The sequence below is a fragment of the Urocampus carinirostris genome, chromosome 9, assembly GCF_059441175.1.
Source record: "Urocampus carinirostris isolate Australia breed hairy pipefish chromosome 9, RoL_Ucar_1.0, whole genome shotgun sequence".
Classification (NCBI taxonomy): Eukaryota; Metazoa; Chordata; class Actinopteri; order Syngnathiformes; family Syngnathidae; genus Urocampus; species Urocampus carinirostris.
This window is the reverse complement of record NC_142357.1, coordinates 27051032-27064899: the sequence shown is the minus strand read 5'-3', so window position 1 is coordinate 27064899 and position 13868 is coordinate 27051032. Positions and strand designations below refer to the sequence as shown.

The 13868-nt window shown below is 37.5% G+C and overlaps 2 protein-coding genes across 2 annotated transcripts; one reads left to right on the top strand and one right to left on the bottom strand.

Annotated features, from left to right (window-relative positions):
* The first annotated feature begins 1618 nt into the window (after window positions 1-1618).
* cetn2 (centrin, EF-hand protein, 2) lies at window positions 1619-5621 on the top strand. The gene is made up of 5 exons (XM_088343392.1): window positions 1619-1867; window positions 1949-2110; window positions 3769-3897; window positions 4113-4250; window positions 4472-5621. The coding sequence occupies exons 1-5, from the start codon at window positions 1865-1867 to the stop codon at window positions 4559-4561; spliced, it is 522 nt and encodes a 173-aa protein (XP_088199518.1). The 5' UTR covers window positions 1619-1864; the 3' UTR covers window positions 4562-5621.
* An 831-nt stretch (window positions 5622-6452) lies between these two features.
* gcna (germ cell nuclear acidic peptidase) lies at window positions 6453-13868 on the bottom strand. The gene is made up of 13 exons (XM_088344098.1): window positions 13654-13868; window positions 13473-13570; window positions 12843-13023; window positions 12683-12755; window positions 12571-12617; window positions 12016-12076; window positions 11846-11916; window positions 11371-11781; window positions 11102-11267; window positions 10324-10468; window positions 10082-10217; window positions 8958-9162; window positions 6453-6969 (listed from the first exon to the last, which is right to left on the bottom strand). Exons 2-13 carry the CDS (start codon window positions 13560-13562, stop codon window positions 6735-6737), a joined length of 1821 nt encoding a protein of 606 aa, XP_088200224.1. The 5' UTR covers window positions 13563-13570; window positions 13654-13868; the 3' UTR covers window positions 6453-6734.

Sequence of the window (13868 nt, the reverse complement as noted above, 5' to 3'; positions counted from 1 at the left end):
TACCTGCAAATGAATGAGTCACACACAACACGTGGTTAGCTCCTCTGCTGGCTTTCAATATATAAGGGGAATTAGCATTTTAGCACAACATGCAACGTCCGGCAAAACTAACATTAATGGCGACAGAACAAAACAAAAATAAATCCAAACAGCTTGACAACATCAATCACATTACTGTGCATGTTGAGAGATTTGTCAGCTGTGGTTTTAATGTTTAAAATTAACTTTTTGCGGAGCACCAAAAGATCGTGCCTTACCGTTAGCAGCGCACTGTAGACTGCTAACGGCATCCGCCTTTCGGTCACAAGATCAAAAGCCAAACCAAACCTTACCCCATACCAGCAGGTGGCACTGTTGGACTCATCATTGCAGGACACTTTGTTCGATGCTGTCCCAATCATATGCAGAGGTTTTAATTCATGCGTTTATTACATCTCGGCTTGATTACTGTAATGTATTGCTTTCTGGTCTCCTGATGTCTAGCATCAAAAGTTTGCAGCTTGTTCAGAATGCAGCAGCTAGACTTTTGACTAAGACCAAAAGGTTTGAGCATGTTACTCCTGTATTGGCCAACTTGCACTGGCTCCCAGTCCACTTAAGATGTGACTTTAAGGTTCTCTTATTAACATATAAATGTTTGCATGGACTTGCACCCTCTTATCTCTCTGATTTGATTTCCCCCTTTGTTCCTGCACGGAGTCTGCACACGGAATATGCCGGTCTACTTGTGACTCCAAGAGCCAAGAAGTCTGCAGGCTTGAGAGAGTTCTCAGTCCGGGCCCCGGTGCTATGGAATGCCCTGCCTCCGGAGATAAGATCTGCAACCTCAATTGAAGTTTTTAAATCGAGGCTTAAGCCGCACTTCTATTCCAAAGCTTATGATTGATGCCCACCTCATATTCTGTATTGTCCTGTCTTTTTCCGACTGCCTGCCTGGTGGTGATACGAAGGAGAAGGACGATTTGAGATGAGTCAGGGGACAAGCGTTTGACCTGAAGCATGTGAACGCCTGCATGGACCAGCTGGCAGAGATGGGAAGCTGCGTCGTGGCCGTCATAGACTTTCTGGACTAGTTTACAGGCTGGGGGCGTCGCTGCTGTCATGCACTTTCCGGACAAATTTTCAACATGTTACCTAGTGTTTACTATGTGTACTGTAATGCTAAATGTAATTCACCCTGGTCATTCTGAAAGGGGGATACCACTTGTGAGGTCCCTTCTCAAGGTTTCTCTTTTTCCTCACGCTGAGGTTTTGAGTTGTTCCTTGCCCGCATGTTGGTTTAAGATCAGGTAATTGTGTCATTGTAATCCTGTGCTGTCCTTTAAGACATTTTTGTGATTGAGGGCTATATAAATAAATTTGACTTGACTTGCACAAAAACTATGTAACATATTTCAGCAGGAATTTTAACAAAACAAAAGTTATTTTTACACCCGTTACATATATAGATATATTTGGCGGTTCCTGCGTTGTTCTTTACGCATCCAATCAAATCATTTGGTTTCTCCCCCGTCACCAACAACAACCAATCATTATTTCCCTTCATTCAGGAGCAGTCGTTTTTGTGTTCAATTGCGCCCGATAGGTTCTCCTCAGCTAAAGGAGAGTACCAATCTTAAACGGGAACATTAGGTGAGCAAAACAAGCGTCACCGAGCGATGAACAGCTGCTAAAATATGAAACGCTAACATCGTGCTCTGTTTATTTACTTCTTTGTCGCCATCCATATATTTACGCTCTTTAAATCACGACTTTAAGTATAACAGATAAACACGTTTATCTGCACGGATATTTTTTTAAAGTCTGCTAATAGATACTAATTGGATCATAGCGGATTTGCTTAGCTTGGATAAATACACAATTGATGGTGAGTGCAACATATCACACCGTAGTGTGATGTGATGCACGTGTAATTACACGCAATGTTGTTTATTTTTCTTGCTTGCAGGCGTGCGCTAAGAGGCCATCGTTGCAGGGGCCGGTGCCTCCTCCTCGCAAGAAGACGACCCCCAAACTAGAATTGAGCGAGGAGCAAAAGCAGGAGATCAGGGAGGCCTTTGAGCTCTTCGACACCGATGGAGCTGGGTTCATAGATGTCAAGGAACTCAAGGTAAACAACAAAGGTCTGGATGCTGCAGGAGGAAAGAGATCTGCTTATAATGATTGAACATTTGTGATGGTGAATGGTCTGCATTTATATAGCGCTTTTCAAGTCAATGAAGACTTCCTAAAGCGCTTTACAATGTGCTTCACACTTACCCAGTCACACACCAATAGCGGCCGTGCAGCCATGCAAGGCGCCAACCTGCTTATTGGGGGCATTAGGGATTCAGTGTCTTGCCCAAGGACACTTCGACATAACACGGAGGACCCGGGAATCGAACCTGTGATATATTAATCCCAAGACGAGCGCTTTACCTGAGCTTATGTTGAGCATGTACACTGCATAAACGTTTTGAAGGTGGGAGATAAAATTGGTTATTTTATGTGTGGTTGCTTTCTTACTTTAATACGTCTTTTTCTTGTGAAATAAAGGGAAATGAGCTAAATTGTTTTTTTTTTTTTAGCAAGCATTAGAACATTTTGTTATTAAGAGAAGTTGTTCCCCAAAAATAAATGGTTTCTAAATCGTTCTTCTGCTAAATATTATTAGTTAAACTGTATTTTATCCAACAAAAAAAGAAAACATCTTAAAGGGACATCGTGAGATCATTTTTTAGCAATATACCTTCATTGTCATTGTTACTAGATAGGTTGAACATATTGCGACAATGAAATTGGACGTGGCACTCCAGAGTCACATTTTACAGTGAGGATAGATCAGAACAAAGAAGATGTTTGTATTGTCCTCGTTGCAGGCTTTGTTTTCTCCGGAGGGGGGTTTATAAGGGGGTGAGGGACAGACAGATGGCCAAATCCAACTAGGTGGGGGGAGGGGGGAAGCCCTGTACGCATGTTTGATGTTACTGCACACACGGTCCAGTGTTTTTCCCCCGGTTGCACAGTCCACGTATTGAATGAATTTGGGAAGTACAGTTCTTAAGCATGCCTGATTAAAGTCGCCGGCGACGATAAAAGCCCCGTCGGGGTGTGCAAGCTGCTGTTTATCGATAGCAGCGAGCAGGAGATTTAGCGCTATGCTAATGTTAGCATATTAAGCAAAGGGTTGGGGAAAAAAAAAAAAAGAAAAAAAATGATACTTTTGGTTAAATTAAGTCTTCATAGTTTTTATGCTTTCTTGTGAGACATCTAGCTGTCAAATAATGCACAATGTTCCTTTAATGTTCTTCATTTATTGTAAATTAGTCATTCTTTTGTTTTACGGCCAAAAATACCCCTAGTTAAAATATGGTAAAACATGATAATAAAACAAAGTTAAAAAAAAAAAAAAAAATTATAATGGGGCCAGGGAGATACTTGCGAATGAAACCTGAACTCTTTGACACATTTTAAGGCATCACGTGCAATTTACCTGTAATCGAAACAATGCACTATTAGTACTATTCAGCTGTCTTGTAGGTTTTGTTCTGACTATTTGGTTATAGTTTTAAATATTTTAAGTTTACCATTACTGGTGTTTCATGTTGATTTACCTTTCATTGGGATAAGGAATTGCTATACATGTATTTGGGACACTTATGGTTTGGTTAGATTATTTTATCCAAGATAAAATGTAAACAATGCTTAAAATGAAACATTTATTTATTGTGTTATTTCCAACCCCGAACAACAATTTTGGTGGTATGAAACAGCTTTTTCCTTTGAAAGGTTGCCATGAGAGCTCTTGGTTTTGAACCCAAGAAAGAGGAGATCAAGAAGATGATTGGTGAAGTGGACAAAGACGGCACCGGGAAGATCTCCTTCGGGGATTTCCTCAGTGTGATGACACAGAAAATGGTAAATGATTTTATAACCTATTTTGATTCGAAAATAAGAATTTCCTAAGGCATGGATTCTAGTTTGAAATAAACAGGAAAAAAAAAGCGGGAGCTAAATTATCATGATCCCACACTAGTATGTTCAGGCGGACCTCAGTTAACGCAACAGAAATTTAAAATAGCATTTTCAATTTTGAATATCATACTTCATCAAATTTCCTCTTTTCTATAAAGGCAGACAAGGATTCCAAAGAGGAAATCCTGAAAGCGTTTCGTCTGTTTGACGACGACGAGACCGGCAGGATCTCCTTCAAGAATCTCAAGCGTGTCGCGAAGGAGTTAGGAGAAAATCTCACAGATGAAGAGCTGCAGGTAAAACATTAGCTGCAAAGAAGTGATGAAGTTCTCAATAAATGAATCATAATTCTACGAGAGATACATTGAAACAAAAAAAAAGGTCGTCAAAAAGGACATCCCTGGAAAGTAATGACATTTTAAAATAAAATGAACCATTAGTCTTTTTACATAGTTAGGTTTCCAATTCAGATATTTTGATTATCAACTGACCGTTTTTATTGCTCCCCTAAATAAAGGAAATGATTGAGGAAGCAGATAGAGACGGAGATGGCGAAGTCAACCAGCAAGAGTTCCTAAGGATCATGAAGAAAACATGCCTTTACTGATGAGAATAGCATTAGCTTTTTAGTGTGAAGAGCTGCTTATAAACGTTATGGTCTTTTGTATCATTTCTCAGTATTGTCTTGAGGTCAATCGTTTTAGAACTTAAGAGGTCCAATGAAGCCCAAGATGCCCTTTTTCAGGATGCTGCATATTGTAATTTAAAATTGTTGTGCAGAATAGGAAACAGTGCCTGCTTTGTTACAGTAAACATCAGTGACTATGAAAGAGGAATGGCTTTTTTTCCTTCTTTCTGTAAGACGTTATTTGTATTTTCTCATTTATTATTTTCTTTTCAGACATGTTGCAAGAAACATTACATCACAGAATTAACAAAATCACCGAGGGGAAAAAAAGGGGGATAACAGGTTGAAGTCAAAAGCTTAAAAGAGATCTGTCCCCAAAAAAAACTTTGGACTCTTCTTCAATCATTATATGAACAAATGATCATAGCTTACATCATTCTAACAATCATTTGTTATACATTTAAAAATGATCACATTTTGGAATCATGATTATATATATATATATATATATATACAGTACACACACTGTATTTTAAAGTTTCACTTTTATACAAGGAGTGTGGGCTATGACAAAAACAAGACTAAAAGAGGTTGGAATTTTAGTGTCGTTTTTGTCATAGGCCGCCTTCATAGTATAAAAGTGATTGTCAGCCATTTTGTGATACTCGCATTGCACGGAATACTCAGTTTCATAAAAGATATCAGCAGAACTGCTAACTCCAGCGTTTGTTTTGCCCATCTCAAAACACAGATGTTAAATGATTGCGCAATGCTAGGAAAGTCATTCCTCCTTCAATAGATGTGCCCTATATTATAAAGGAGTGACAATGTATTTATTTAGATTGACGACTCAGAATTCCCAAGTGGCTGCTCAAACACAAATTATTTTACATGCAAATGTTTACATATGGTAATTCTTATCATGAACACTCTGCTGTTTGTAGTTTTGTTGTGTGTTGTATTTTCCAATGTTTACATATTGTATAGTGTATAAGAAATCCAACTTTATGGTACAAATAAATTAAATATCTTTAAACAATCCTGTGTGTTTTTTATAACATGGTAAGCATGTGTTTAGCATAAAGGACACATTTGAAAACCAATGAGGGTAAAAAATGCAAGCAAAATTGTTTTGGTTTGTTTTCATATTTTTTTATAAATAAATTTAAATTTTACATAATATAGGAATAAAACCGAATACAAATGAAGTGTGAAAAGAAAGGAGATCTAAATATTAATAATAAAAGGGTTCACACTCCTTTTTCATGGCCAAATTCAAGCACTTATTAAGGACTTTAAAAGCAAATTTTCCAATTTCTCCAGTACCATTACAAAAATTAATCCGGTGTGCATTTATATATGAGAGTTTTATTCTTGCATGTGCATGTGAAGATGTTAAATCGGGAATATTTGTTTTTGAAACAAATTTCTCCGAACATGGGTGTTGGGTAAATTAACAGTAATATGTAGCTTACATTTTGAGTTGCAGGAAGTTATTCCTATAACCATTTACCATTGGGAAATGCCACCTTAATTTAGCAATGACCCATTATAAAAAAATCGATGCTGCTGTTTATTTTTCTTTATATTTTCTTTCTATTTTTCCCCCCAATTTTTTAATATGAATTTAAAAACTATTGTATCTTTTAAAATTCTCAATGGTGCGCGTCAACACCCCGGACTTGTGTCTTCAGTCAACACATGTTGGGTTTCATGAAAAAAAGCATAGTTGTAGTACAAATGCACAATGAGAAAATAATAAATTACTGAAAATTAATATTTGCTGTAAAAATTATGAAAAAGTAGATAAGAAAACAATATAGATGGATGTGTGGAATATATTCTAAGCATTTCCGAATTAAATCAAATCTGAGGGTCAACAAAATAAACTTTATTTGTAGTTAAAAAGTATCAATTTGATAAGTATTTCTACAAGGTAAAAAAACAACAATCATCACAAGATTCATCAGCTAGATTATTTAGTTGATAATAATAATAATAATACCTCTTTAGCACAAAAATACACAAAAAAAAAAAAAAAAAAGTCGCTGAAGTAGAAACTGTCAAATGCGTTGTTTACAAATCGGCCCATTGCAAACAATGGACATTTTGACGGTCCTTTCCTAAATGTGCTCTACTTACCTCACAAGTCTCAACTGTGAGTTTCACTCAGTTTGGTCTTAGCAAAATCTTCGCTGAGTTTCCGCATGACTTCTCGATGCCTTTGCTCGGCCAGCTCTTGCCGTGTGCTGCCATAATTCTCTTTAACAAATTTGGCGAAGGGCGTTGGGGGACGAGACTTCGATGGTGTTAGAAGGACCAGTTGTCCTGTGCAGAGTGCGCACACAAACTTTAGTGTGTCCAGGGACTTTGAATGACGCCCGATGCTGTAGGGAAATAAAGTGTGACATAAAACACCAATTTGAATTTAAAAAAAAAAAAATCTCAGGGGTTATGTACCAAAATGAACCCATGAAAGGCGAAATCCATATTTAAACACGTCAATGTACGTTGAAACCAAAGAATAAACCATTTTCAGGCCCAAATATGTTAAAAAGTACTGTATTTTTTTTTTTTTAACAGATAACGTCTGTAGTGGCAAATTATACATTTTAATCATCTATGCGACCCGAGTAATTGGAAAGAATGCTAGAAAATGAGAATGGAATAAAAATACCAAATACTGACCAACTAATAGTAAATCACGAGCTGTAATAAAAATAATGACGCAGAAGCATAGCCTATGCTTAAGTGAACTGGATTGCCAGGACGTCAAACACCTCAACACTGCCACTGGATTATACCATTAAACAGAGTTTCACACTCCCTCTAATGGAGTATTTCACGGCACTTCTAAATGAGTCGCTGCATCCTGAGCCCGCTGTGTAACATTTTCTTTTTCTGAAGTCCACAGTGCAGGTGTGCTTTTTCAAGAGAAGAACATGGTGATAGGCACTTGTCCAATTTTTTAAGCAACAAATTTGATCATTTGCATTTAAAAATTCAATACAATAGGTGTGTCTACTTCAGAAGTGTTTTATTGCACGCAATTTCATAGCCAACTATTTGAATGCTGGCTGTGAGGACAATTACTTATACAATGGAACCTCGGTTCTCGACCATAATCCGTTCCATTTCTTTGTACGAAAACCGATTTGTACGATCACCGAAGCAGTTTTTTCCCATTAAAAGTCATGTAAAATTGTTTTAATCCGTTCCAACACCCTGAATGTTTATCTTGAATATTTAACGTAAAGCTAACCTAGGCTAATCGTAGGTTCGCATTAGCGTAATCTTCCGTACGAAAGATTACGCTAACATGAACGTGTAAAAATAAAAAAATCAGGTCGTTTACACGTCATTTAGCACCCGGGTCTCCACAACAAGTGGTGAGCGGTTAAAGGATAAAGAAAATAATTGTGAATAAGATTTCTTACCGGTCGGCAGAAGCCATGCTGTATTCCTAAAAGAAGGGAAACTCGCACACCTTCATATTTTGCTATTATTTCTTTCTTAAATGCAATAGTTGTACACACTACTCCTCTTTTTTCACCTGTAGCTGCTTGCACAGACCTTCTTCCGAGGCATAATTAGGGGTTAAAACACTCCCTTCACCAGTTCTTCACGAGGGGTGGGGGCAATCTACACTCTTACGCCGCTCAGCGTTGCCCCTAGTGTACAGGCGTCCGAACTCCTATTTTTTGAACGAAAAGCGAAGCAAGAATTTCTCGAAATTTTTGGTCGAGAACCGATTTGTTCGAACTGAGCGGCGTTCGAAAACCGAGGTTCCACTGTAGTTTATTTTGAGACACATGAAAGAAAACTGGATAAAGACACCAAAATAAAAACGCAATTTTATTATTAGTTATGTTTTAAACCTATAGTGTAGCATTATATTAAATGATTGATTTTGTAATTCAAGTATTTTTCCATTTTTTATTTTGTTAAATGAAAATGTTTGAAATCACTTCAGATTTAGCAACATCCAGTGGACATGTTTAAAACTGCAGGTCATCGGTTTTTTTTTCGTGATAAGGTTCATTTTTCTTTTGTTCTTTGTATCACAGGTCAGATTAAATCCATTGGCGAGCCAGATCTGGTCCAAAAGTTATATAGTTTATCCACCACTAATAAATGGCTCACAAAAGAGCCACTCACTGAAGTTCACAAAACGAGATTGCAAGAGAACGTAATTTAAATTAAGAAAGCCGTTTCACATATGTGTCCATATTTAAGCACAACATTATTGACTCACAGGTAGAGTGACTGTTTAGCCAATCACAATGAAAGTACGCGAAGTAGCGAAACCATGAAAAGTAAACCAGGATATAGCAAGGGATTAATGTATACACATAAGAAGAACTTTATCACTCACGTATTCTGACACTTGGCACACTGGTACTGGAATTTAAACTTTATGTCATAGCTGTGGCAGCGAGTGACCATGGGGAGCTCAGGGTGCACCAAGGTGGACTTGCGAGCGTACAACTTCCATAAGCGTCCATGTCCGTCCCTCATGCCGTTGATCAACCAGGTTGCAGCATGGCACATCTCGTGGATCAGAGTGTCTCTTAGGCGATCTAAACGAGCAAGAGTGCTTCATTATATGATGTCATCATGGACATGAACAACTGCTACTGAGCATTCTGCACAAAACTTATCCATCCTGGATGAAATACACTTTCCTGGCTTACTACACAGCGACAATTGTTAATGCATAAATCTATGGTATTTATAGAGTCTCAAACCTAGACGACAGTTTAGTGTTTATATTAATCCTTTTATAATGTAGGTTACGTTCCAAAAAGCATGCATGACAGGCAGAACGTGTGAATTAAAAACCTTTATAATTCCTATGGTTTGTACTGAAACCAATGGAAAAAATACCTTTCACGGGCATAAACATATGTCTTAAGAAAAATACTGTAGTTATTTTTTCAAACTATTTCTTTACAATTAACTACAGTACCTTCAAATAATAAGTAGGGGGAATTTTTAGCTAATCGGAAAGCAGAACACAATGCAAATCTACGTAGTAAAGAAACTATGAAAAGTAAACAGTTTTATAGCGAGAGATTGCTGTATTCCAAAAAATAAATACAGAAAAAGTTCTCTAAAACAAGTCGGGGTTTTCTTTGACTAAACAACACAATTAGGGGCTATTAATTACATTGGCCTACATTTTTTTTTTTGGTATAAAATGACCCAGATTGTTTTTCATTTACAAAATTATTTTGTCTGTTTGTGCTCTGTGGGAAGGACATTGATTACTTTAAATACTTTTTGAGGCTATTTTAAACATAATGAACACATTTTTGAGGAAACAAATTTTACAATACAACCGTGCAAAACAAACCAGGGAGTTAACACATATACTGGATTGGCTCTTTTCTGGCCCATATTGGGTTACTTTTCACCCCGTTCTTGAGAAAGTATGTTTAAAAAGATATAGCAACTACATGCTGTCACTTTTCTTGACAAATCGTTGTAAATAATTACCTGCAGAATCGCAGACTTTCTCAGAGAGTTCAATACGAGCGTAACGGTTTCCTCCACCTCGCTCCTGTCCGGTGATACAGTAGCCTGCTGTTTTGCGCATTTTCTTGTTCCAAGTCACTGACATGTTGATGGGGAGCTAGAAACGACCAAAAACATGAAACACTTATTTGGTTGATCCATATTATTGATATATATATACATATATAAAGTATGTTTATAATAACGAGAAAACAACTTCGTACCTTCCCATCGAACACACTGCTGTTGTATAACTGATACAGTTTACTCGTAAGTTCCTCCTTCTTTTGCTTGAATTGCCGGCAATAGCTGGAGTCAGGGTTTGTTAGGGATTCCAAGAAGCAACCTGGGGTTTTGCACACAGGTAGTCTAAGGGAAAGGCAAAAATTTAACACACGTTAAAACTTTCTGCGTTCCCTGAGAACGTTAATTTATCAAACACTAGGAATCATGTAGTTTTTTCACTGTATGATACTTTGAGAAAGAAAATGTATTCTGGAGTTAAGAGATTTTTGCCCTTTCTTATTTCAATGCAGCTCTATTTAGAAAATATTTTATTCACGTGAATGACATAAAACTGCTATCATTTGTTTTTTGGAAGTAAATTTACCCACTTTTGCCAATATAGAAACAAAACGCTGCTGATCATTTCTGAATAGAGGCACGTGATATTAATCTAGGAAAATGAATGCACGTAACGCACAACTTTTAATATTAATAATTGATTTCAGCAGTGACAACATATTTAGTGGTTAGCTGTTAGCACAATTATCTATTTTGTCATTGCTTTAGTTCGCTAGCTGGAACTAGCACAGTAGAAACTAGCATTAGAAGCTTCTTTCATTTTTAACATTCGATCGGTCCAGCCCTTGGTTTGAAGTCACTTTTTATTTTTATTTGGCCTTCTATCCATTGGACTTTGACACCCCAAAGTTAAAGAAATCGACTGCAGTTGAATTTCAGTATAGGGTGGAGGACAAATAAAACTGATAGAAGATGCACCTGCTGGATAAGCCCTTTCTCGGCTCTGTCTGGCTCACTTTTGGCTTCCATGTGGTGCTCTTCGCAGGAGTCTTTGCACCAAGATTTGTTGCACCAGAGGAGATGTATATATGCTTTGCTTGTCCTGTTACACGTGGAACTGACACAGGAGGACCCATATTTAATTCTGAATTTAAAACAAACCAGGGAGACGGAATAAACAGATGTTTTTGCAGTTACTTTGCTTGCTGGATACATGACAAAAAAAATAATGTCACAAATGGTTGCACCTGCATTATTGTTGGAAGTAGAGTCGGTCAATATGTTTTTCTTTCTAAGCCTTTCAATTAATGACGAGAACTCCTCTTCTGAGCCAGATGAATCGTTCAACTTGGGAGGAGCTGAAAGATTACGCTTGGGAGAAAGCAAAGTTGCAACACGATGGGATGGTCGAGGAACAGCTAATGAGACAGGAGGCAGAAACGGAGATGGCGGGCTCTGCTTTGGCTCGCAAAGAAATTGCTTGCTCTGATTAGATTTAGGCAAAAAATTTGATTTTTTGAAGCGGGTCTTCCAAGTGCTCTTGATAACAATATTATCATCCTCACTATCACTGATGAACACAGGGGAGTCAAACCGAGAGAGAGGGAGTGGTGTCTGGAATACATTTGGTCTTGATGAAGTATTGCTCTTTTTACGACCTAGAGGAAATTAAGACAAATTTATTATTCTGTTTGCAATAAGCACAAATTACATCTACAATACCTTTTGAGGTTGATTTTGTCTGAACAAAGTCATCATCTGATACGTCATCATCCACGACAAAATCTTTGAGGCTTTTGGACATAAACAGATTTTAAGAAAGCTTTTTAGAACAAGTTTCACATAAATAACAAATTCATATAAATTGCATGGATTAAAATGAAAACAGTCACCTGTCTTCACTTTCGTATACTTTCTTGGGCTTGGAGGCAGGCGTTTTCACACGGTGAAGGACTTGATAGACACAGAAAGATCAGCATTATGTTAGCATTCAACAATAACGTGGAAAAGTGGAATGTAGTTCGCCAATGACTGGACACATGAATGCATACCTGCCCACCTCAGCAAATTGCTCCCCCAATTAATGATTGCAATTCTCCTTATTAAGCGATAATAAACGTTACTTTTTATTTACAGCAAGAGATGCTATTATATGTAGAATAAAAACAAAACCAACTTGTGGGAATAAGTTTATTTTATTTGCCATATAAGGAAAACAAAAAATTCCCTTTACAATCTTTCTTAGTTCTTTCCTCAACTGCAGTAAATTTAGTGTTGCTTATTTAGATAAATAAGCTGAAATTGGTAAAATGAGATGATTGGTAGAACAGATGAATGAGTTGTTAATCGTAGAAAAAAATGACAACATGAAATTATCAGAAAAATGTATGGGGAAAACGTACAAGTTGACTAACAGGTGTGTGAATGTACTAAAAGAATTGACTTACATTTTTCAAAGCCGTCATCATCATCATCAGAACTCACTGCAAGAATACTTGAATTGAAAACTAAGTTAGAAGCCATTTTTAAGATATAATCATATGAAAGGATGGACCTTACCTGTTGATCTTCACAGAACTGCATGGTTTCTTTGAGGTGATTCTTGTTCTTGGAGTGTTCCAGTTTTGAAGAACTGAGGTGAAAAAAATAAAATAAATAAACAATTGCAGATAACAAGCGTTCATGGACCGAATTCAGAGCAGCATTCCATATTACTCACCTTGGTCAAACTCGTCATCACTTGAAATGATTGGTGTCGGGTTTTTATATGCGTTGGTCCTGTCACGTGGTTTCTCTTGGTCTTCATCCTCCGAAATATAAATCATCGGCGACCCCGATCGTTCATCAAAAAGATTTCCAATAGTGGCACCATAGCGTTGTTTTCCAATGGAGTTAATCAGCTACAATGTGGGAATGGGGGAATTAGATATGAGATACAGTAATCTATCCGTCTATCTACCGTGGTCATGTCCCTCAAGAGGGGTGACCGACAGCAAGACAAACATACAAAAACAAAGAAAATAAAAGGGAAAAAATAGCAACAACAAAAAAAAAACACACACACAAACATTTTTGGACCATGGCCAACCCCACTGGTTTACCCCTGTCGTATCATACAGGTGCCCTGCCCATCCCTTAAAACGCGTCCAAACATCCCGCTATCCTTTCACAACACCTCTCCACTCATTCGTATCACCAACAAGACCTCGAGCTTCCACTAGATTTAGACCTCTTTCCTGCAGTGCACCCATAACACCATCCATCCACGTCAATCGCAGGCTTCCTCTTGGTCTCCTTTCATTTACTTCTGCTAGATACAGTAATATAAAGGTGAATACAAACTGCAGACCTTTTTTTCTGCTGCGTCGAGTCCACCGTCCTCGTTCCAGCCCATCTTTTTAGAAACGCGTTCAAATAACCTGCGGGTATCATCATTCATTGTTTCCCCTGTAAATCAAAACAAATTATTAATAGTTAAGATTGTTTTGTCAGCAGCAAATCAAGCTAGGCTGACGCGTTCACATGTTTACCGTTGAAATAGTGCTGCGTTTTACGAAAGTAGCCTTACTAATCACGGAATTAATTTCTAATAAAAAAAATGACACTTAACCAAGCCTAAACTTCACAAAATGAATGTATTCGTCAAAAATAAAATCTCTTGGTAGCTTTAAAACAAGAAGAACGACAAACTCGGTACTTGAAGATTCAAATCGCGTAACTTTTCCGGGCATACTCAACAGACCAA

Bases quoted from the DNA above. Each gene is read 5' to 3' on its own strand.
- gcna (XM_088344098.1), bottom strand. From the start codon at position 13,562: ATGAATGATGATACCCGCAGGTTATTTGAACGCGTTTCTAAAAAGATG. The intron at 12,618-12,682 runs GTAAGGTCCATC...TTTCAATTCAAG, and splicing joins AGTTCTGTGAAGATCAACAG to TATTCTTGCAGTGAGTTCTG. The intron at 12,077-12,570 runs GTAAGTCAATTC...GTGTCTATCAAG, and splicing joins TGATGACGGCTTTGAAAAAT to TCCTTCACCGTGTGAAAACG.
- cetn2 (XM_088343392.1), top strand. The intron at 3,898-4,112 runs GTAAATGATTTT...TTTTCTATAAAG, and splicing joins GTGTGATGACACAGAAAATG to GCAGACAAGGATTCCAAAGA. The intron at 4,251-4,471 runs GTAAAACATTAG...CCCTAAATAAAG, and splicing joins TCACAGATGAAGAGCTGCAG to GAAATGATTGAGGAAGCAGA.